The sequence below is a fragment of the Lissotriton vulgaris genome, chromosome 7 (assembly GCF_964263255.1).
Source record: "Lissotriton vulgaris chromosome 7, aLisVul1.2, whole genome shotgun sequence".
In the NCBI taxonomy this organism is placed as follows: domain Eukaryota; kingdom Metazoa; phylum Chordata; class Amphibia; order Caudata; family Salamandridae; genus Lissotriton; species Lissotriton vulgaris.
The window spans coordinates 794,516,118-794,540,313 of record NC_141695.1 but is presented as its reverse complement, the minus strand read 5'-3'; the positions used below and the strand labels follow the sequence as shown (position 1 = coordinate 794,540,313).

The 24,196-nt window shown below is 44.4% G+C and overlaps 1 protein-coding gene across 1 annotated transcript in view; it reads left to right on the top strand.

The window, feature by feature from the left end:
• GAA (alpha glucosidase) overlaps positions 1 to 24,196 on the top strand; it is a 446,470-nt gene that overhangs the window by 313,683 nt on the left and 108,591 nt on the right. Inside the window, exon 17 of the mRNA XM_086931052.1 lies at positions 8,386 to 8,484. Coding sequence (XP_086787178.1) covers positions 8,386 to 8,484 — 99 coding nt within the window. The remainder of the gene's footprint in view (positions 1 to 8,385; positions 8,485 to 24,196) is intronic.

Sequence of the window (24,196 nt, the reverse complement as noted above, 5' to 3'; positions counted from 1 at the left end):
GTATGTTCCCACTGATTTATAAACCCATTTTTGCATTAAATTTAATTTGCTTTAAAATGCACAATTTTCCAATCTTTTTATTTTTTATTTTTCTCGGGAGGAAGACTCCCCGGCCCATGTTTGTCCATTAAGCTTGTTTGCTTCATAAAAGTCATACCTACATTTTACGCCTCGCCTCTTTCAAATATCACCAACTGCTAGTGCTATTCAGGCCCAACAGCATGTATTAGAGAAAATGGGGTTCTGTCCTCCAATCCCGATAGTCCAGGGCACAAGGCAGGGTTGCCCCCTCTCGACAGTCCTTTCATTGTGATCATGCTCAAACCTCTAGCCAACAAGCTCAGAGATCCCTGCGTTAGCCTTAGTCCAGTTGTGCAGGAATTAATAAAATTAGCCGTATTTCAGGGTGAAGTGGAGTAAGTCAAAAATATTTCCACTCACTGACAGCACTGACAGCACACTCTGTAACTGATTTCTAAAGAGCTCCATTAAGTATCTAGTAAACCGAGTCCCTCAAGACGCAGAATGAATCATTTGGGAGAACTGTGGCTTGGCTTCCCCTAAACTAGAATAGAAAGTGAAACAATAGATTGTAGCTCCATGGTTGTTAGCTGGGCGCTTTGCACTGATGAAAATGATTGTACTCCCAAAGTTACTATACTATTATGTAAATATATCACAGAGGTCACTTGCAATCAAATTGGCATGCCCAGACTTAGATGAGAGACGTTTACAATTCCTTTCTTTGTGGGGAATTCAGCAATCATTGATTGATACGGTTGCCTACGTGGGACAATATGAGGCTTCTCGCAAGGCTGGATGTTATCTCCTCCCCGAAGCACCCACTGACACAACACCCGAGGTTGAGAGCTACTCATGGTGGGAAAGCGATGGACCCCTGTAGATAGAGGCTTATGACTCCCACACCATCAAGGACAGAGATAACCCCACCAGTTGCGGCCTGGGTCCTTGCAAAGTGGCGGGCGTGGGGACCAGGGATGATAGAAAACCAAGAGCACACAGAAGGATACAAAGTTCCCCGGGGAGAGTACTACAGTGTGGAGAAGGAAGTAGAGGTGCAGAGTTGGGGAACTACAAAGGTTCCCTTGTCGGAACTAGAGAGCCTCACACACCCAGAGCGTTAGGTGTGAAACACACCCTGGCTGTAGGATGTCCAGTTTCATCATCGGCTCACTGCTCCTCGTCAGACCGGCACTGCAATGTCTGACGGAGTGCCCAAAGGCACTCTTTTGGCGGAGTTCTTTTGTTCCTTGCCGATGGTGTGTGTGAGTAAAAAAGGGAAGTGTAGTCGGTGTAAAGTGAGTGAATATTAAAACAGGGTAAGCAGTCCACAATGGGTTTTATTGACGTGGCTGATTCCCTGATTAAAAGGGGGGGGGAGGGGAGCTAGAATCTGTGGAGGTATACAGAAAACTAACTCAACCCCCTGGTGTGGTCAACATGTTTCTCGCCAACCGGCGATTCGTCAGGACCTAAACAAGGTACTACACAAGAAGACAAGTGATATAATGCTCATTCAGGAAGAAAAAAAGCAAATACAACCTCACTGGGTCGGGTACAAAGAGGGCCAAGGGGTCCTGCTCTAATTAGGCGACGTAAAGGTAGGAGGAAAAAGTGATTAAAAGAGAGCGGGTCAAATCATATCTCAATTTTGTGGTTATACATTTAGATGATATGGAGTGACTTATAGTGAATGCTCTCCACACTGTGGGGGGGTGAGGGGGGGTGCAGGGAAAACGTTCATACCGGACACTGGGTGGATGAGAATTTCCCTTCATAATCGGTCTAGATATGGCGCGATTATTATCTCTCAATGGAGAAACCAGAGTGTAAGAAAAACACTAATCTAAAGTGTATAGCCGAATCTATCAATGCCACACCCATTCCTAGGAGAATAATAGGAAGGTTCTTACCCTAAGGGAGAGTAACACGGGCCTCGCAGCAAGCTCCCGTGAGGCCAGCGCTGTCTGGTTGGTGTACCTATAGGGTATGTAAGGGAAGGATTGGTTTGTGTGTAACAAATCCCAGGGTAGTTTGCTTGTGCCTGGTGGTAAAGGCTAGTTCAAAAGGTGACCTCCAGAATTAAGACACCCAATACCACACGTACAGTCATAGGGTTGGTGCAGAGCCGACTACTCTGTCTGTGTATGGTGTCTACAGGCCAAAGGAGTTCCCAGAGCAGAGCCCAGCGCGCACAGTCAGCACCAATACAACGTTGCATGCTAACCCGTGAGCATGCATGAAGATAGCGCCGAAATACGGCGGGGCACCGCGCGGGTAAAAGCCCTCAGAGTGCAGGCTCAAAAGCGTTCGTGTGATCGGGTAAAGGCGGGCGCTCCCCCCTCCTCTAAACCGCTGGCCGCAATGTGGCGAGTGGGCGGGGGGCCGGGCGGAGCTGAGAGCAATCCCCGTTACCGCCAGAGATGTCGGGCTGCAAACATGGATACGAGCCTCAGGTAGTCAGGGCATAGGGACGGAGCTTACCTCTGTACAGACGCTGGGACGGCGGAGACACCTACCCCTCACGCTCGCGGCACCTGGTCAGGGTGCGGAGCAGCTGGTAGTGAATCCCGAGAGGGTCCATCTTTAAGTAGGTTGTCTGCTACCTCGCCAGAGCGCCGCGGGTATGGTGGCGCCTATCGCGCGTCATGCGCATGCGTACAGGGAGCGCGGTAACTAGAACAGTTACTGGGTAATGATGGCAAGCGTGGCGGCCATGTTGGAAAGGTCGCTGATGCCGGCAGACGACGGATGTGTGGTCTGCTAAGGGTTGGAGTAGCGCTGTGCTGTTACTGCTGACAAAATATCATTAAGGTATTGGGAAGGATAATAATAGTGTTAACCTGACGCGCGGGGGGCCGTGCACCTGCTGGAGGGAGGGGGCTACTACCAAATAACAACCCCGGGGATGGCATAGGTGCCCTGATGGTGGCCGGGTTGCTAGGCTCGTCTAGGAGACAACGGGGGTCAGTCAGGTACTAAGGGGGCCTTCGTGTAGGGATACCTCGTTCGTAAATCATCAAGGGTATGACATAAACCCTCTGTGGAGGGATGGCCTATGCCGAGCTTCGGTGTTTCTGATGTATAGGACGAGTAGGTATAGGGGCTAGCTAGGAAATGTCATCTGGAAACGGTAGCCCAGGGGACTGCATCGTTGAGCCCTACTATATCAAGCTGAAGGCGGTGCACCCATCTCTGTTCAAGCCTAAACAGTGCCTGCCTGGTCATGGCTGGTTGGGACTCGAGCACTAACCATTGGATGTTGTCTGCAGAGTGATTGTGTAGTTGGTAGTGTTCATACAATCTCGTGTGGGTCCTGGAGCACCGTATGATGCTTTTATGCTGCGTTATTCTGAGCTTCACCTGTCTCATGGTCATACCTACATAGAATTTGTCGCAAGGACAAATCAGGAGGTAGATACATTTAGTACTGAGACAATTGGTGTGTCTATTGAGTTTCCACGTGAAAGAATCAGTGAGCTTGATTTCTTTACATTGTCTGGACTGGGGACACACCGCACAGCCGCCACAAGGGTAGTGTCCAACAACGGGGGGGGAGGTGCCACAATGTCTGCTGCCCACTGCTAAGTTGTTTCTTAGGGCGTGTATGTATCAGGGAGTCTTTTAGGTTGGCCGTCCGTTTAAAAGCGAACCTCGGTTTGGGTAGCTCAGCGCCCCCTGAGTTAAGGATGCCCCGATGCTTGTTCACAGTTCTTTTAATAAAGTTGGAGTTTCTGGTAAAACTAGTGACGCAGGTTATCAGGTCATCACGCTCCTTTTGGTGTACTTCAAGGAGGGCCTCCCTATGGTTGTTTAGTGCTCTTTTGCTGGAGTCACGTATCAGTTTAGTGGGGTACCCTCTATCCTGCAGTTTGTGTTGTAGGATATTAGCTTCTTGCCTATAGTCATCCCTGGAGGAGCAATTTCTACGTACCCTCAGGAATTGGCCGAAGGGTAGATTCTCGCGTAGTGCTCTTGGGTGATGGCTATTGAACAAGAGAAGACTGTTTCTGTCCGTGCCCTTGCGGAAGAGGGTAGTGCTCAGACCGGCTGGGCCCAGCCGTATCGTGAGGTCAAGAAAAGGGAGGGCTGTCTCAGACATGGAGCCTGTAAATTTAAGATATGGGGACACAAGGGATGTCCTACGCCTAGAAATTGCTCCTCCAGGGATGACTATAGGCAAGAAGCTAATATCCTACAACACAAACTGCAGGATAGAGGGTACCCCACTAAACTGATACGTGACTCCAGCAAAAGAGCACTAAACAACCATAGGGAGGCCCTCCTTGAAGTACATCAAAAGGAGCGTGATGACCTAATAACCTGCGTCACTAGTTTTACCAGAAACTCCAACTTTATTAAAAGAACTGTGAACAAGCATTGGGGCATCCTTAACTCAGGGGGCGCTGAGCTACCCAAACCGAGGTTCGCTTTTAAACGGACGGCCAACCTAAAAGACTCCCTGATACATACACGCCCTAAGAAACAACTTAGCAGTGGGCAGCAGACATTGTAGCACCTCCCCCCGTTGTTGGACACTACCCTTGTGGCGGCTGTGCGGTGTGTCCCCAGTCCAGACAATGTAAAGAAATCAAGCTCACTGATTCTTTCACGTGGAAACTCAATAGACACACCAATTGTCTCAGTACTAAATGTATCTACCTCCTGATTTGTCCTTGCGACAAATTCTATGTAGGTATGACCATGAGACAGGTGAAGCTCAGAATAACGGAGCATAAAAGCAACATACGGTGCTCCAGGACCCACACGTGATTGTATGAACACTACCAACTACACAATCACTCTGCAGACAACATCCAATGGTTAGTGCTCGAGTCCCAACCAGCCATGACCAAGCAGGCACTGTTTAGGCTGGAACAGAGATGGGTGCACCGCCTTCAGCTTGATATAGTAGGGCTCAACGATGCAGCCCCCTGGGCTACCGTTTCCAGATGACATTTCCTAGCTAGCCCCTATACCTACTCGTCCTATGCATCAGAAACACCGAAGCTCGGCATAGGCCATCCCTCCACAGAGGGTTTATGTCATACCCTTGATGATTTACGAACGAGGTATCCCTACACGAAGGCCCCCTTAGTACCTGACTGACCCCCGTTGTCTCCTAGACGAGCCTAGCAACCCGGCCACCATCAGGGCACCTGTACCATCCCCGGGGTTGTTATTTGGTAGTAGCCCCCACCCTCCAGCAGGTGCACGGCCCCCCGCGCGTCAGGTTAACACTATTATTATCCTTCCCAATACCTTAATGACATTTTGTCAGCAGTAACAGCACAGCGCTACTCCAACCCTTAGCAGACCACACATCCGTTGTCTGCCGGCATCAGCGACCTTTCCAACATGGCCGCCACGCTTGCCATCATTACCCAGTAACTGTTCTAGTTACCGCGCTCCCTGTACGCATGCGCATGACGCGCGATAGGCGCCACCATACCCGCGGCGCTCTGGCGAGGTAGCAGACAACCTACTTAAAGATGGACCCTCTCGGGATTCACTACCAGCTGCTCCGCACCCTGACCAGGTGCCCCAAGCTTGGGGGGTAGGTGTCTCCGCCGTCCCAGCGTCTGTACAGAGGTAAGCTCCGTCCCTATGCCCTGACTACCTGAGGCTCGTATCCATGTTTGCAACCCGACATCTCTGGCGGTAACGAGGATTGCTCTCAGCTCTGCCCGGCCCCCCGCCCACTCGCCACATTGCAGCCAGCGGTTTAGAGGAGGGGGGAGCGCCCGCCTTTACCCGATCACACGAACGCTTTTGAGCCTGCACTCTGAGGGCTTTTACCCGCGCGGTGCCCCGCCGTATTTCGGCGCTATCTTCATGCATGCTCACGGGTTAGCATGCAACGTTGTATTGGTGCTGACTGTGCGCGCTGGGCTCTGCTCTGGGGACTCCTTTGGCCTGTAGACACCATACACAAACGGAGTAGTCGGCTCTGCACCAACCCTCTGACTGTACGTGTGGTATTGGGTGTCTTAATTCTGGAGGTCACCTTTTGAACTAGCCTTTACCACCAGGCACAAGCAAACTACCCTGGGATTTGTTACACACAAACCAATCCTTCCCTTACATACCCTATAGGTACACCAACCAGACAGCGCTGGCCTCACAGGAGCTTGCTGCGAGGCCCGTGTTACTCTCCCTTAGGGTAAGAACCTTCCTATTATTCTCCTAGGAATGGGTGTGGCTTTGATAGATTCGGCTATACACTTTAGATTAGTGTTTTTCTTACACTCTGGTTTCTCCATTGAGAGATAATAATCGCGCCATATCTAGACCGATTATGAAGGGAAATTCTCATCCAATTAGTGTCCGGTATGAACGTTTTCCCTGCACCCCCCCCTCACCCTCCCACAGTGTGGAGAGCATTCACTATAAGTCACTTCATATCATCTAAATGTATAACCACAAAATTGAGATATGATTTGACCCGCTCTCTTTTAATCACTTTTTCCTCCTACCTTTAGGTCGCCTAATTAGAGCAGGACCCCTTGGCCCTCTTTGTACCCGACCAAGTGAGGTTGTATTTGCTTTTTAACTTCCTGAATGAGCATTATATCACTTGTCTTCTTGTGTAGTACCTTGTTTAGGTCCTGACGAATCGCCGGTTGGCGAGAAACATGTTGACCACACCAGGGGGTTGAGTTAGTTTCTGTATACCTCCACAGATTCTAGCTCCCCTCCCACCCCTTTTAATCAGGGAATCAGCCACGTCAATAAAACCCATTGTGGACTGCTTACCCTGTTTTAATATTCACTCACTTTACACCGACTACACTTCCCTTTTTTACTCACACAAGCCATCGGCAAGGAACAAAAGAACTCCGCCAAAAGAGTGCCTTTGGGCACTCCGTCAGACATTGCAGTGCCGGTCTGACGAGGAGCAGTGAGCCGATGATGAAACTGGACATCCTACAGCCAGGGTGTGTTTCACACCTAACGCTCTGGGTGTGTGAGGCTCTCTAGTTCCTACAAGGGAACCTTTCTAGTTCCCCAACTCTGCACCTCTACTTCCTTCTCCACACTGTAGTACTCTCCCCGGGGAACTTTGTATCCTTCTGTGTGCTCTAGACTAGGACATGTACACTGGACCTCATTAAATATCGTCCTATTTCTGTTCCTCTTGTTGTTTCACATGATAGGAAACCAACCCACATTTTTTTCAAAAGAACTTCCCTGTCCCTCCGACGCTCCTCTCTGGCTCCGTGCACTGCAGGCACAGACTCCCAGAATCCCCTGCGGTCAATCTTGATGCTGCTTTCATGCTGACAGCAGTGTCAGTATTGGCCGGAGTGCTCAGAATTTGTGCTCCCAGGTAGACTGAGAGCTTGTGCCTGATGTCTCCATCCCTTTTTATGGTAAATACAGTGGTTCAGGGTTGGCCTGAGAAGGTCCAGTGACACAAGGTTAAGTATTATTTAGTTCATTTAACAAATCTGTGAACAAATTCTGGGAGCAAGCTTCATAGGGCAACAGATAAATATTTAATCATAGTATGCATATTGATAGTTACAGGTGCTCACATAAGTGACACGGGTGCGCAATGAGACTGAGTGAAAGTGACAATACACGACATCACACAAAACAGACATCGAAATCCAGGGCAGTATGTACAAGTGGAAGGATTTTCAACAGGGGGTCGACGGAGTTTCAATCTTTTGTAACTTGTACATACTGCCCTGGATTTCGATGTCTGTTTTGTGTGATATGTCGTGTATTGTCACTTTCACTCAGTCTCATTAGTCCTTAGAGTGGCGTTGCTGGGTGAAAGAGCTTCCCGGTTCTGTACGGAGGTTGGCACGCCTTCTAGCTAATTATCAAAGTAGCATGCCAGTGGGGCAGGGGTAGAGTCCTGAGCCAGAAGAAATGGTTACAGTCCCCTTTCTACTGCAATGCACAGTTGGAGCTTAACGCAGATCAGTGTCAGTCCAAAAGGCCTGCTACAGAGGCACCAACCGATAATTCCCAATCCACATAATGTGCCTGGATGTAGATTTACCAGCATCGCTATGCCCATGAATGCCCTCTCCTGTATAAACTTATAGTTGTCCTTGTTTGATCTTGAATAGACACTCAATTATTGTATCAGCATCATTGATTGTGCATCCTCCCCTGGCGTTCACAATGCACTGTTTGTTTGGCGTCAATGACCCTCAGTAAGTGGCGAGCTATGTGATGCACCTGTCAAATGTTGTTATCTACCCTATGTGGGTAACAGCTACACCATGAATACATTTCAAACCGCAACATATAGTGTGACCTTCTATATGCTTTGTGTGCCCCTGCAGCCATCTTTTGTGTTTTAATAATTTTTGAAGTTATTTCCCTTCTTGCTTGTGTTTGTTTCAGGGCACCCCCATCAACAGCAAGGGACGGTGGGTCACTCTGCCAGCCCCCCTAGACATCATCAACGTGCATGTCCGTGGTGGCTACATCCTACCAATGCAGGTGAGTTTACATAAACACTTGATGGATTTCTCAGAGTAGATTTTTGGTCTTGTTTCTTTCGTGCTTTAGGTAGACTTCATGGACTGGACCTGTGCTGGCGCACTTTGCACTGACATTTCTATGTTACGTAGATGGCACTGGCGCCAGTGGAATATTGTGCTACAATTTGAACCACATGACAAGTGCAAAAGTGATGCACATGTAATTTGGCTAGTGCAGAAACAATAATCTGTGTTTATGCTGTAAATGTTAGTCCACAATTGCTTCTCCCCTACTGGTAGTGTAATTTGTGCAATCCACAAATGTTGGTGGAACATCACACCTGTGGAGCCTGAGAAAAACCCAAAAGTACCGCCTGGATCTGGGTGGTCGACATGTTAATCTTTAGTCTTGAAACGTCTTTGCTGCCCTACTGCTGCTGGTGCCACACATATATTTTTAGGTACTAAGGATTATTGCCAGTATAGTTCTCTGCACAGTCAGTCAATCAATCCGAGATTTGTGAAGTGCACTACTCAACCTTGATGGTCTCAAGGCACTGGGGGGAGGGGGATTTGAGCAGCTTCGTCTCATCCGAAGAGGCGAGTCATACTTGGTGAAGAAGGACTGACTAGATCCGCAATGAGTCCGGACATTTAGGATATGATCCCAATGTTTCTAGCTCAGTCCCGGGTTCTGACAGGGATGGTTCTCAGAGAATTTGCACACCCGATCTTTTGTACCCGTCTGGTCCCTTAAACCTGCTAGCACATGTATAACTTGCAGTGAAACCCCTAGTTCCAGTGGACGCACAACCTCAAAGGAGACAGCTCTGTAACTTCTGTGGGGGCTGTTGGACTTCAGATAGCCGTGCGGCATACATTTCTCCCTTACCCAACTAGAGCTCACAATAGTGATAGAAGCTTTCTCTTTGGGTGAGGCTGTCATCGGGGAGAGGTAGAAATCAGGTACCATCCATCTATCAGGCTCTGAAGACTTTTCTCGCATCCATAGAGGGAGGCTGCTGCACGCCATAATGGACAACATGGCTGGCATACAGGAAGCATGGTGGTGGGGGTCTTGAAACTTGTGCCAGGTGGCTCTGTGGCTTTGAATGTAGCTGGAAAACCAGGGGATCTCCCTGGTTGATAATCATCTTGGGGGAGGGGGTTCTCAGTGCCGTTCAGCAGACATCAACTTTCAGACCTCGAATAGGGCCTTCATCCTGGAATGGTTGAGGATGTCTTTGACTAGTGGGATGTCCCCTTGCTGTATCATTTTACCACCACCGAAAACGTGTAGATTTGAGATTCCTGTGTGTTGGAATTCCTGCAAAGAGGATCCTCTGGTAAGCAGGGTACCAGCGGTGCAACACTGCCTCTCCTGCCTCAAGTTCTGAAAAAGGTCATGAGTCAGGATGGACTGGGCCCAAATAATTTTGCTAGCCCTAATTTAAGCCATGGCCAAGGTCCCCTGAACTGTTGAGCCTGAGTATTTGCCCTCAAGTACAAATCTAACTCTCAGGGAGGAACTTCTGTCTCAGCAACAGGGCAGGGTCCTTAACCTTAATGTCTACAATTTCCATACGTGGAGTGTGAGCGGTGGCAATTGAGCTTATTCAACTTACCATTTGAAATCGTAGTTGTGATTCTTGTGGTAGGTACCTCACGACTAAAACCGTGTATTTGTGGTGTTGGGAAAAGTTTGTGGTCTGGAGTAGGGATCGTCTGCTTGACCCTCGCAGGCCAAATTACTAGATATTCCGTTATTTGTCCTATATTTGGCCAAGCAAGGCTTTGTGACAGGCACAGTTAAAGGTTATTTGCCAGCGTTCGCACCTTTTTATGTGTGCCTAACCAGCCGTCTTCATGCCTGTTTTCATGAGGTTTTTGTAAGATTTGGTGCACCAGGTTCCGCCACAGCCCTTCATTATGCCTTAGTGGTACCTTAACTTGATCTTCACATTTCTGATGTACAAACATTTGGATCCAACTTATAGTTGCTTTCTACGGCTCCTCACTGTCAAGACACTTCTACTTATCACAATCACTTGTGAGTGCTGTGTCAGTGAGCTGCAGGCTCAGTCAGTGGCAGTGCACCTAACCTCTTTTTGCCAAATTCGTGATGAGAACCCGGGCTTCTTTTCTACCAAAGGTTTTATTCTCCTTTGCAGGGGCCAGTCTGACACTCTGCCACATCTCTGAAAAGAGGCGAGGCTTCACCGGCTTGGTCCCAGGAGAGCCCTCGGTTTTTATTGAGATTGCACATGGGATCACCCTATAGACGATTAGCTCTTAGTCAGCTTTGCTGGTTCTGAGAAGGATAGGGCCTCACAGAAACAGACCCTACCCTAGCAGATTGTAATGTGCATAAGCCCCTGCTATACCCCGGCCAAGATGAAGCTTCCTGGGGCTCTACAAACCGGGGGTTTGCCAATAACGCCACGCCTGGCTGGGCAAGGTGTGAGTTGACTCTCCCTTGTCCGGGGGGCGGGGCGGGTGGACGATAGGTCCGCCGGTGGGAGGTTTTTCTCCCAAGTTCCACACCGGGCTATGGCCGCTGGTGTCCGCTTCTTTGGCTCAACTTCAGGCGCCCTGCAACAAGGGGTTGCGGGGCAAAGGGGGTCGCCTGTCACTTAACCCGTTCTGTTATTTGTATCACAAATAAACCTGCAACTTCTTCATCCCAACATGCTTGTCTGTGTATCATTTGGGTGGGGAGGGTTGTGGGACGAGGTGTACTGATGCAACTACTATGGGATTCTTTGCTGGCATTCACCAAGCACCACCGCTCCGACAGCTCTGCAGATAGTGCCATATTGCTTGCTCAGGTCTGCAGAACGTTGTGATGGGAGTCCCCTCCTCAGACCCCCACCTTTTTTGGTCACCTTCAATTTGTCATGATTGCGGAAAATGAGGGTGCCGAAGAGTTCAAAACAAAGCTGACATCGGCGCTTAGGGGCAGCACCTATATGTGGCTCCACCCTGCTACTACCAGAATGGCACGAGCCATCACAGAGTGTTATGGTACCACCTGCTGGTACGCAAGAGCAATTGTTGTTAATTTGGGGCATGGGATTATTCTAAAGCTGAGATAAGAGAATTCACCCGAAAGAGGGTTTGAGAAGCTAAGTTACGTGTTCGTTATTCTCACGACTGAGATGGTATTTAGCCATTCGCAATTCATCAACTTTCCAGCTACTTTCAAAACACTTGAGAGAGGCTTTAGGTCAAGGCTTTAGGTCAAGTGTGTCAGTGGGTATCCAATATCGACACAATCAGTACTCTGTGCGGTAACAAATGAGCAACAACTTTATCAGTAATCCATATGGTAATAGTTGGGCCAATACGAGGCTGATTAAGATTAGTTTCCTAGTAGGACTGTCCAGTGCTATATTTATCATCGATTTGTTCATTTAGTTATATGGGACGAAATAGTGGCCAATTAACATGGCAAGAGAACATATGCATGCTTTATTCTAGGCAGATGATGATGATGGAATCCGTGACCATAGGTGTTGAACAGTTTTTTTTTTTTGATTTATGCACACTGGAATGCTATAGTAGAGAATCTCAATAAGACTCGAATTATGGCCTCTGCTCATTAGAGAACAGCATTTAGGTCGTATTTGGGTTTTCATTAACTGAAGGTAGTATCAGCATATCAATAACTTATTCTTAAAAACAATCAATTTAGTCAAAATCTAGCTGGCTTGAAAACATTTGAAAAACGTAGGAAAACTTTAGGATAGCATTCTTTAAGTAGTTTGAATCTTCACCCGCTGGAAAGTGAAATCTAAGTTATGCAAACAAAATTACTCTATTTTTAAGAAATAAGGGAATGATTTGTAGTTTAGTGGACAGGGTATTTCATCGCAAACGTGACTTAGTACCCAGTCAACCAAACAGACAGTCTTCATTTAGAGACAGATGGACTATTAGATTTCTGTCGACTCAGCGCACAGTGGAAAGCCACCTCCATACAGAGTAGGAGCCATCGAAGTAAAGCTATCCGACACAATCCACTCTATTTAGAGTGGAAAGTAAGGGGGCGTGGCTTATGCGTCGCCTAAGATGGCGGCGTAGCGGCGGAGTTTCGGCGCAGACCTCCATCATATTCGAGCTACTAGCGACATTATCAGCGGACTTTCACCGCAAAACACCGTTTTGCAGTTCTAAGGATGAGGTGAGCCCAGCGCCCTCAAGTTTATCCGTTTTGGCTGCTGTTTGACCCTATTTCTGCTGCGACTCGGATCTCCCGATCCCGGACGCCATTTTGTTTTTTTTCATTTCGCGCGATTTTCATCTGAGGCGCGATGAAGCTTCATTTCTATATCTGTCATACCCCATTATGCAGATGATTTTTCCTGCATTCTATATTTACCTGAGCACTGTTTTTTTTCGCTTTGTACTGCTTCATGGATTTTCTGCTTTTTATTCACTGAATATCCGGTCTCAATCGGGCTAGCCACCATTCCTTCCTCTTTTTAACTAACTACACATCCATGAAATGACTTTTGGTGGCCTACTCTCTGGTTAATCAGTCCTTTTTGTTCCTTCATGGGGAAACTCTGTAACTTGAAGCTCTCTACCACTACCAAGTTGCCTGCTTGCTCAGACTCCGACTCTACATTACAGGATATGGAAGATAACGCAACGTCAAAACCTGAAATGCTGCCTGGGACAATTCCTAAAACTCATAATGGCAGTAAACTTCCAACAAACTCAGTGTCAACTAAGAGCCTGAAGAAAGACCTTTCCTTCACCAGGTAATGCCTCATCCTCTTCATCTATGGATCTTATTTTGGAGGAGATACGAGCTCTCAAGCCACTTATGGAAATAACCACTAAAACCCTACAAACTATGCATGATCAATGGTCTTCCTTGGACTCTCGTGTTCTGATTATAGAGCAATCGACAGAGTCTCTTCAAATTTCCTGTTCTTGTAGCCCATCCATGGAGGCTGACATACTTCAACTTAAAAGGCAGGCGGAGGATTTGGAAAACAGAAATCGCAGAAACAACCTACGCCTGTATGGTCTTCCTGAACTTTCAGAGAGGTCAAACCCTACTGCTTTTTTCTAATCCTTTCTTCCAAAACTTTTGGACTCACCTGCTTTGTCTTCCATTAACATTCAGAGAGCACATCGCCTTGGTCCCAAGATCTCTACCAAACCTCGAGGTGTCATCATGTTGAATATACAGATCTTCTACAGGTTCTTTCAGCCGCCAAGGCCAAGAAGCAAATTATGTGGGAAGGTCACCGTCTTTTCCTGTGACAAGATGTTGCTAAAAAAACAACGGTCCTTAGGATAAACACAATGAACCATGCAATGACAAATATAGACTAGAATCAGTACTATATCAAGTAGTTTCAGTACCCAGCCGGGCCTGAAGGACTTTATTCAAGTATATACATGAATAAGGAAGACCACCAGAGGGGTCCAATACAATATCTGATAGGGTACAAGCCTGTACCTATCCAAAAGTCACTCAAAAGAGATTCAAGATTTTAAGATAGAAAAATAGAAAAAGAAAAAGACAAGAAATATCAGGCAAGAAAGACGTGGGAGCCAACTGTCCCTTGCATTTACATCAATCATAAGCAATTTCGGACAAACAATTACTGTAATAAGGTAAACACAGTGGAAAATATTACAGAATTGCTAAAAATGTCAACGGCGTTTCGATCCCTGGCTCCTAGTGAACTGGGATCATCATCAGGACTTTGTGTTAAGTTGCCTGTTTTGCTAGAGAAAAATACTTAGTTAAAAAGCGACACATCTGTCCACCTTGGCACTTTTATCACACGTACCGCCTGTGCACTAGTCCACAAAAACTGGGACGGTAAACTATGAAATGAGAGTAAGAACAAGTGTGCATAATCAGCTTGTGGGCACTATGACATGTTGTAATAAGAAAAACATGTGGAATTCTGTTTATACTGTCTGACAGATGTGTCGCTTTTAACTAAGTATTTTTCTTTTTTTCTTTTCTGTTTATTTCTCTTATTTCCTAATCTGAACAGGCGCTTCAATAGCAAAACAGGCAACTTAACACAAAGTCCTGATGATGATCCCAGTTCACTAGGAGCCAGGGATCGAAACGCCGTCGACATTTTTAGCAATTCTGTAATATTTTCCATTTTGTTTACCTTATTACAGTAATTGTTTGTCCGAACTTGCTTATGATTGATGTAAATGCAAGGGACAGTTGGCTCCCACGTCTTTCTTGCCTGATATTTCTTGTCTTTTTCTTTTTCTATTTTTCTATCTTTCACTCTTGAATCTCTTTTGAGTGACTTTTGGATAGGTACAGGCTTGTACCCTATCAGATATTGTATTGAACCCCTCTGGTGGTCTTCCTTATTCATGTATATACTTGAATAAAGTCCTTCAGGCCCGGCTGGGTACTGAAATTACTTGATATAGTACTGATTCTAGTCTATATTTGTCATTGCATGGTTCATTGTGTTTATCCTAAGGACCGTTGTTTTCTTAAAAAGATAGTTTGCCCATGGTCCCTAGGTATCTATTGGGTTCCCTTGTTACAATTGAAAAGATGTTGCTAAAGCCACTGCCCATCGTCGGAAGAAATTTCTAGACATGCATCCACAGTTGCGAGCTCTCAATGCTAGATATGGTCTACTTCACCCGTGTCTTTTCAAAGTTACTTACAAGGATAAGACTACCACGTTCGAAGATCCTGTAGCTCTACAAGAATTCCTTCGTCATCATGGAGCAGACGTTATGGACTCCTCCAGAAATGTTTAATTGGACCCTATAACAGTTTGGTCTTGTTGATCCTGCTCATATCTTGTTGTTCCTGTTCTGCTTGTCGTTCTCTTTTGCCCTTTATATTTCTCCTTTGTTCAGGAATGTCCTGATTCCATGTTTTCTCTTTTCATATTATATTTCTTCTCTCCTTTTTTCAGATGTCCTCTCCCCCTTCCTTTTCTGATGTGTCACATTGTTTTAGTGATTTTTTTTGAGTTTTTACGGCGGAGGTCTGGTGTCCGCTCTCGTTGTCGTCGCCGTCGTCTTTTGACGCCGTCATCCTCGTTTTTCATTTGTTCTCGTAAGTATGTTTTTCAGTCGTCTGTTTTGGACCTGTACTGTCTTCTTGTTCTTTATCTCTTTCTATTCTTTATTTATTTCATCAATAATTCTTCTTCCTTCCCTTCTTTATCCTTATCTTTGTTTTTCTTCTGCCTCTCTTTTTTCTTTCCTCTTTCTTCTTTCATTTTACGCACTGGCTTCTTTTTCTTTATTCTTGCATTGTTCTTTACACTTTTTCTTTTCTGTACTAAGTAAGCATACTACTGCTTTATATTTTTTCTTTGATTTACCTTCCGGGTTACTACTTGGAATGTTAAAGGTTTAAATAATCTGATTAAAAGGCAACGGGTGTTATCCCATCTCGCCAGACTTAAAACTGATGTTGACCTCCTTCAAGAATCCCATCTCTCAGAGACAGAGGCTTTGAAACTCAAACGCTGTTGGGTGGGACATGTATTTCTTTCTCCTGCTGCAGGTAAGAAAAATGGAGTTGTGATTTTGTTTGATAAAAAGTTAAATGTTTCTACAGTTTCTCATGAATGCAATGCTAATGGTCGCTGGGTAATTGTTAAATTACTTATAGATAAAATTCCTCTTGTTATATTCAATGTTTATGCTCCCACTGGAGTTGACAAACCCTTTTGGCCTTACATTTCTGATAAGTTGGCTACAATTACTGATGAATATATTATTTTAGGTGGTGACTGCCATCAAATTTATGACCCTATCCTTGACAGACACTCCAAGGTTAATTTTTCACCATCTAGAATGCATTCCCAATTCACCAATGCTGTCCATCATAATGCATTTGTAGATATCTGGAGAATATGTTATCCCGACCTTAAAGAATACAGTTTCTATTCTCCTTCCCATCATTCACAATCCCCCATTGACTATATTATTCTCAGGAAATCTTTAGCTCAACATGCCATACACTCTGACATTGGTCCCATTTTAATTTCAGTTCATGCTCCTGTTCATGTTGATATTGACCTCATCCCCTTTTCCCCTCACTCCGGCAGATGGAGATTCAATAATTCTTTACTCCTCTACCCCATTTTTTGTACAAAATTTACTACTTTTTGCACAGAATTTTTTCTGCTTAATCATACCCCCGATACCTCCTATGTTATGGTGTGGGATTCCTTCAAAGCAGCTTCTAGAGGTTTTATCATCAATTTTGTGTCACAGAAGGAAAAACTCATGGAAGCTAAATCTGCTCAACTTCTTACTAAAATCAAACATCTTGAACTCGCTTACCCTTCCTCTAATACTCAATCCTCTCTCAAAGATCTCATTGAAGCCAAAATTTCATTCAATAAATTGACCACAGACGCTGCCTCCAATCTTTTATTAAAATGTAATTCACAATATTATGGCGGTCAGAATAAAATGGGGAAATTACTCACCAATTATTTGAAAATACGGAAAGAACGAACAAAAATTGAATCAATCAAGACTTCTACTGGTGACTCTTTATTCAAAGACAAAGATATTCTAACGAATTTGTCAATTTTTACAAAACCCTCTATACTCCGGAAACCATCCCTACTTCAGCTGATCTTCTTTCCTATTTTCACTCTATCTCTCCACCTCCTTCTGTCCATGTGGATTTTGAGACTCTGGAACTTGATATCTCGCTTGCAGAAATCTCCCATGCCGTCTCGAAGTTATGTCATGGAAAAGCCCCCGGTCCTGACGGATTCACTATTGAATTCTACAGCCATTTTGCTTCTCTTCTTTTACCAAAACTTTTACTTTTATTTCAATCTTTTCTTGATGCGGGTTTGTCGAGTGGTGTTAGGATTCGGTCCCCAGTCCTCTTTTGATGACCATATCTTCGCCGTCACATGACACGCCAGTAGTATAAAAGGGAGTCCTACCATAGTGTCGTTGCTTGTTATTGCTAACCCGTGGGTTCCCGCTATCTTGGTTCCTGTGAAGCTTGTTGGCTGTTGCAGATTCTCACGGGCTCGTGAGAATCGTTGGAGTATTGCCTTTTTACTTCTCCCTTTTCCCTTGCCCTGAGTCCCGCTGTTGCTACCTACTTGTTCCCTCCCTCCTGTTCCCTAGTCTCCCCTTCCTGTGTACTTCGTAGTTAGTTAGTTAGTGTACTTTCCTTGTTTTTGTTTTTCCCCCGTCTCTTGTTAGAGATTCGCCAACGACATCCAGGGGCTTCTGTTTGTCAGACACCTTTTGGTGTCTTTTTTCTTTTGTACACAAGACATTGCAAGACAAAAGTTTAACGGACGCTAGGCGTTCGCGTTGTAAACACGTCTTGTGGTAACCGTTCCGCCTCGTTATGGGCGGATCTGACGTTTGAGTAGTATCCCGGCTGGGTATTGCCTTTTGGTCTTTTCCCGAGAGACGAGTCGTGATCGATTCTCGGCTCCATAGCTTTTCCCCCTCACACTCCTTTTAGAGGCACAGGGGTTTTTTGTTCATGCCCGTTATTTTGGCATGTTTTTTACCCTGTGAATCCCTACACGCCCAAACCAAACATCCGAATTACTAGTCCTGTTTTATACAAGAGAAGTCATCTTGGAGTTTATATACCCCAGACTAGAAACCCCCTCGGAGCAAACCCTGCATTCGTTTCTGGTAAGTGCATGTGTGGTGAACTGCTGGATATGGTCAATTGTTACAGAGGTAGGATTGGGGACTGAAAGGTTATTGTGAGGTGTATCTTTTTGTCTCCCTGGTTATGCAGGTGCGGAAGCGAGGAGGAGGGTGTTATTTTGAACTACGCTCTACAGGGGTGGAAGGTTTGGTGCCTTTGTTCATATTCCACCCCCTTTTCTGGGTCACCGGTTTACTCATCTGTACCATCTAGTGAGTGACCGGTGAGTCGGGGAAGTGGTTGGGACACGCCTCGTTCCTGCAGTGTGTGGGTTGGGCAGGAGCCTAACAAGTGGCACGTTTCAGCAAGCTTTAATATGTTTAATTCCTAAGGATGATAAGGATCACTCTTTATGTAAAAACTACCGACCCATTTTCTTGGTCAATACCGATTACAAAATTCTGGCCAAGATTTTGGCTCTTAGAGTGGACCCTCTTTTACCTGATTTAATCCGTCCTGAACAATCCCGTTTCGTTAAGGGCCGTCTCTCTTCCGACAACTCACGTGTCTTTTTCGACATTCTCAGTAAGGCTTCATCTCTAGACCTCCCTCTAGCTGCTATTTCTTTAGACGCTGAGAAAGCTTTTGACAGGATTAGTTGGGATTTCATGTTCCTGACTCTTAACTGGGCAGGATTCCCACCCAAATTCATTTCTATTATCTCCTTACTGTATTCTGGTCCTCAAGCGTTGATCTTTGTTAACGGTACGGTTTCAGATTATTTTGCTCTCCAAAGAGGTGTTCGACAAGGTTGTCCATTGTCTCCTCTATTATTTGTTTTAGCTCTAGAACCTTTCCTTACCAAGATTCGACAGGATAATACCATTTCTGGTTTCCATTTTGGTTCCCAGCAAGTTAAACTTTCGGTTTATGCTGATGACATTCTTTTCTATAGTTCAGACCCGCTTTCTTCTCTTCCTTCTTTTCTTCAACAAGTCTCTTCCTTTTCCGCTGTGTCTGGTTATCTTCTTAACGCCGACAAATGTGAAATTCTGACTCTAAACCCTCTATGTCAAAAGCACCTCTTCCTCTTTGACCACTCTGGTTTTTCGTGGCAACCATCCAAGATTAAATACTTAGGCGTTTGGTTTCCCCATCTCTTGTCTGACACTCTTAAAATAAATTTTGATTGTACATCTAAGAAATCGGATGCTGCTGTTATCCGATGGAACCGTCTCTTTTTATCTTGGTGGGGCGCCTAAGCTCAATAAAAATTATGTTATCACCTCTTATACTATATACCATTTCCATGATTCCTATTCATATTCCCGATTATTGTTTTAAGAAGATTGATTCTATTTTACTGAAATTTTTATGGAACGGCAGACGTTCTCGTGTTGCTCTTGCTTCCTTAAGGAAGGACAAAACTCATGCTGTAGTCCGTTTCCCTGATTTTAAAGCTTACCATCGTGCTTTTTCCCTGAAACAGGCATTCGTTGGCTCTCAACTGATCTCCCTTTTTATCCTCCTCTTTGGCTGAAAATAGAATCCTCTTTTATTTCTCCCTTTGATTTCCGTGAAATCCTATCTTTTGCATCTATTTTGACTTTTCTCCGTAATCCTATTATTTCTCACTCTCGTAAGCTCCTTCTCCATTTTTTGTCCTCTTCTTATCCCTCTCTCTCTTCGGCACATGTTCAACCTATTTGATATAATAAACAACTCCAGCTTCGTAATCGCTCCTTTTTTTGGAAGACTTGGCATTCCCAAGGCCTGCGATGGATTTCTCAACTCCTCTCTCACAACCATCCTCTTTCCGGAGCTCCAGTCTCCATTCTCTCTACCTTCCAGTTTTCGCTAGCAATATAATTTGCTGCTCCTCATTCTTACTCAATACCTTCAGTCCCTACCACATTCTAATGACATCCCTACCAATTATCAATCTTTTACTCTGCATTAGATTCCTCTCCCCCCGCATCATTTCTTTATAAATCTTTTCATCTCTTCCTAGACTGATCCAAGACTAAGACTGAACTAGCCTGGGAAAAAGACCTTTCACAAGATTGGCGGGTTCCCTTTTGGGATAAGATTTGGTCTAAAATCCATAAAACCTCTAGAGCTGCCAATACCACCCAAACCCTTTATTTAATTTATAATCGAATTCTGTTTACTCCATTAGTTTTTTCAACTGCCTTCTCAGACATTCCCTCTACTTGCTGGTCATGCCCTTGTCCCTCTGCAGATTTGAAACATATGTTATTTGATTGTCCTCCCATATTCCAGGTTTGGAAACTGGTTTGGCTCCAAATCCAAAAGATTTTTCAGTTTCAAGTCCCCTTTTCCCTTACTCACATTTTTCTAGGTTCTCTCTCTCCTACTTTCCCTCAGTCCCATCAACACTACATACTCATTGATCTTTTGATAGCTATTGATTTTCACCTTATTACCTCTAATTGGAAACAAGCTACTAACGTTACATTTCGTGCTTGGTGGAATGCGGTTTGTTTTCATCATCGACTCGATACTAATTATGTTTCCCCCATTTCCCTGGCAATTAAAAGAGATCTCCTCTGGCTTCCTTTTGTAAATTATTTTTCCTCATCTGCTCCCTCAGTCACTACCTCGAATGCAAGATCTGTTGAAGTACGGAAACCACCTTGATTCTCCCATTGCCTTTTCTCAATATCACTTATTGAGTGTTCTTTATTGTTGTTTTGAACATATTGCATAATTTTTCAATTTTTTTCAATATTGCTATGCTTGCGTTGTTTTCTCTATATACACAATTTTTATTGCATTTCTTATTTATTTATATATACTTTATAATTCCATAATTTTCTTTATTACTGAATAACCTGATGGCTTACTATTTTATCTGTTTCTTCATTTTCTGTTCTGCTCTTTTGTTCTTTAATAAACTCAAACTTAAAAAAAAAAAAGAGTGGAAAGTAAGATGTTTTTTTGCTGTTCATCACTGCCAGGACAAAGCGGCAGAGAGGAAAAAAATGGCCTCCAAACTCCCAGAATGGATGAAGCTCATTCGTTTTTTCTTTTTCAATACCACAGTGATTTTTAAAAAAAGATATACTTTTTGTAAAGTGTGGTAGATGGTTGTCAGAACCAACAATTGTCCACCAAACTTTTTATATCTTTTAAATGTACAAATATGACCGATGGGCTGACCGTTATCTCTAAATAGGACAGACGTCTGTCCGCTAAGCTGGCGGGAGTTAAGTCCTCCACCATTCTGACAGACGGACAAACAGTGACAGCGGCACTTGCGTTTCACCAATATCTGAGTTAAGGGCAACATGGGACAGTACTAGCCTTGAAAAGGTGCAGCCAGACCAACTAGTTTGTAAATGCACAAGAAGTTATTTCCAAAAGGTGTTCAGATGGGCACTTTATGCTTGTGCTTCATGCAGGATCAGTGACGGGACTAGGAACTGTCTATATTTAATTTTAAAATAATTCTCTCTGCCCTGGTGGCAGATCTGAGGTTAGTCTCGAGACGATAGAGCCTTGCATTACCTGATAAATCATGTCAGTAGTACCTCAATGCCTCATAATGAATTAGGTTTACACCATTAAGTTAACCCGTTGCGTGCTCGTGACGGAACCGCTCCGTCACGAGCCCCGGGTGGGCTGTGCTGGTGACAGAACGGTCCCGTCACGGCCCGCTCGCCGCGCCTGCGCGGCGCTGATTTTGCACCTGTGCGGCGTGTTCTATTAAGCGGGCGGGGCCGTGACGGAACTGTTCCGTCACAAGCACAGCCCACCCGAGGCTCGTGACAGAGCGGTTTCGTCACGAGTACGGGAGCGCCGCGCAGCCCCCCCTTCCCCTTAGCATTGCTGCGGAATAGCCGCCACAGCTAAGGGGTTAAACACTATTGGCAGAATCAATATCACACTTACAACCATTGATATGACCAAATCAGAAAATGAGGACTTAAGCCATTAACAGCATTGAATTTGTGTTTTTTAACACCATCATTGCTGCAGCAATTCCCCTGCTGTGCTGAAGAACTCAGAAAACAATGTAATCATGACGAGCTCAGCTCGTCATGAGCGTACGAGAGGTGTACCTCATGACGAGCTGAGCTCGTCATGAGCATCGAAGGGGTTAAAAGAGTGCATGTACTTATGGGAGTGGGGTCCATCGAAATGACAATTTAATTGTGTACACAAATGAAATATTATTGCACTTTTGCTTAACGCGCTTAGTTTTGCCTGTAACTTAAGTGCAAGTTTTGTTGTAGAGATGGAAGGAAGTTATGCCACTATTCCTAATAGTTGTGTGAATTAATATGCATAAATTTGCACCAACATTGTTGATAACAGAAATTTAAAAACTCTGTTTTAAATATGATTAATATATTTTGTATACTTTTGTGAACAGATATAAAATCGATTAACCGTAAACAATGTTCATGAATAATAAATAATCTCACTGCCCTTATAACAGAATGCCATGACACTTAATCTTGCACCTAAGTTTTTGAGTTTTAAAGGTGGTTATTTAATGTGACTAAACTATTTTAGAGTGGGACTTACACGGGCAAGGATTTATTTGTGCTGGTGGTTACTGGTGGTGGTGACCAGCACTCACTTTTGGGGAAAGGGTCCTATTTTACATTGTTTCAATCAAAAGAAGGAGGGAGCAAGGAAGAAGTCAAAGTCCATTCAGCTTCCAAGGTTAGATAAAAAAAAACAATTAGGGGAGAATGGACCACTTGTAACTACGTAGCCAGGGTTTCTTATGGTGCTGGTTAACCCTCATAAAAACCCCTCATAAACGCACATAGATGGTATGGCGGTATATCTTGATTCTCCGCTATTTATGTTGCGTTAGTGCATCATCATAGGGTTTTTGTTTTCTTGTATGCGAACCTCCACCCGGAGGTAACCTCTGGCTTCGTAGTAGTGTCCAGAGAAAATATCTAGTGCTCAAAAATAGTGAGTTAAAATTCTTTGAATCATCTTTAAGATATTTATATTGAAAAAAGAGGTGATTCAAGAAAATAAAAATTCTGGTGTGTAGTTATGGATCTTGTTAAAGAATCCTCTGCATAACATTTAAAACTGAGGTCGACATGTTTCAGCCCCACTATGCCCAGCCAGGTCTATGGGGCTTTCTTCAGGACCAATTAAAAACATACACTTACACAATTTGTTCTGCAACTAGATGAGGTTCTGTATTCCACTGTAAGTAGACTGAGGTCAATAGTACCATAGCCAGAAATAAAAAAAAGAGAAAACAAGAACAAAATAAATATATAGAGCAACACCATGTCAATTTTCTACATAGCTTTTACCCCACTGTTAAGCTTCAGCTATATTATGCTGGACTTCTGTGTAGAATTTGCAACTTGCACTCAAATGTGGCTAGAGATTGGCTTTGCTAATTTATACTGAAAACTACAGATTATTAGCAAGATCCGATTGTAGCTTATTTCGTGCAACAAGACAAATCTTTAGTAACAGGTTGATTCAATGAGGCAATTTACAATAGCGGGAATGTGATGTTTCTAGGTTCCCGCCATTCTTTCGGTTAACGTTTGTACGTGCATTCTATTTTAAAGGCATCTCACTGTGCATTTAGTATGAGGGGATTTAAGTATCAAAGGCGATATGGTTTAATCAGGCGAGGTAAAAATAGCACGATTGTGATATTGCTAGTCTCGCGCCATTAGTTTATATAGCGCTTGTGCATTCTGTTTAAAAGAGTGTCACCAAGCAAACATTGTGCATTTTGTTACCTTAGTTTGTGAAGTTCTAAACTTCCTTGTGGAACCGGATAAAGTATCTTGGTATTCTGTAGTAAAAAAAACATATTGTTAAAGCGGTCTTACTTCTAGTGGTGGTTGGAGGTTCCCCTTGTTCCTCTCTCATTACTGGCATGTAGGAATTCCCTTCTTGTGCTTACTCTGCCCCCGGAAGTATGCAGTGGTTATGGGAATGTCCGTTTTCTACCTTCAATATAACGAAGATAGATGACAGACTATGTGATCCGGTTCTTGTTACGGAAGAAGTATTGTTATTTCGAGATAGCGAGTGCAATGCTCATGTCGGTGTTATGTTTACAATAAAAATAAAAATATAAGGATATTCTTAA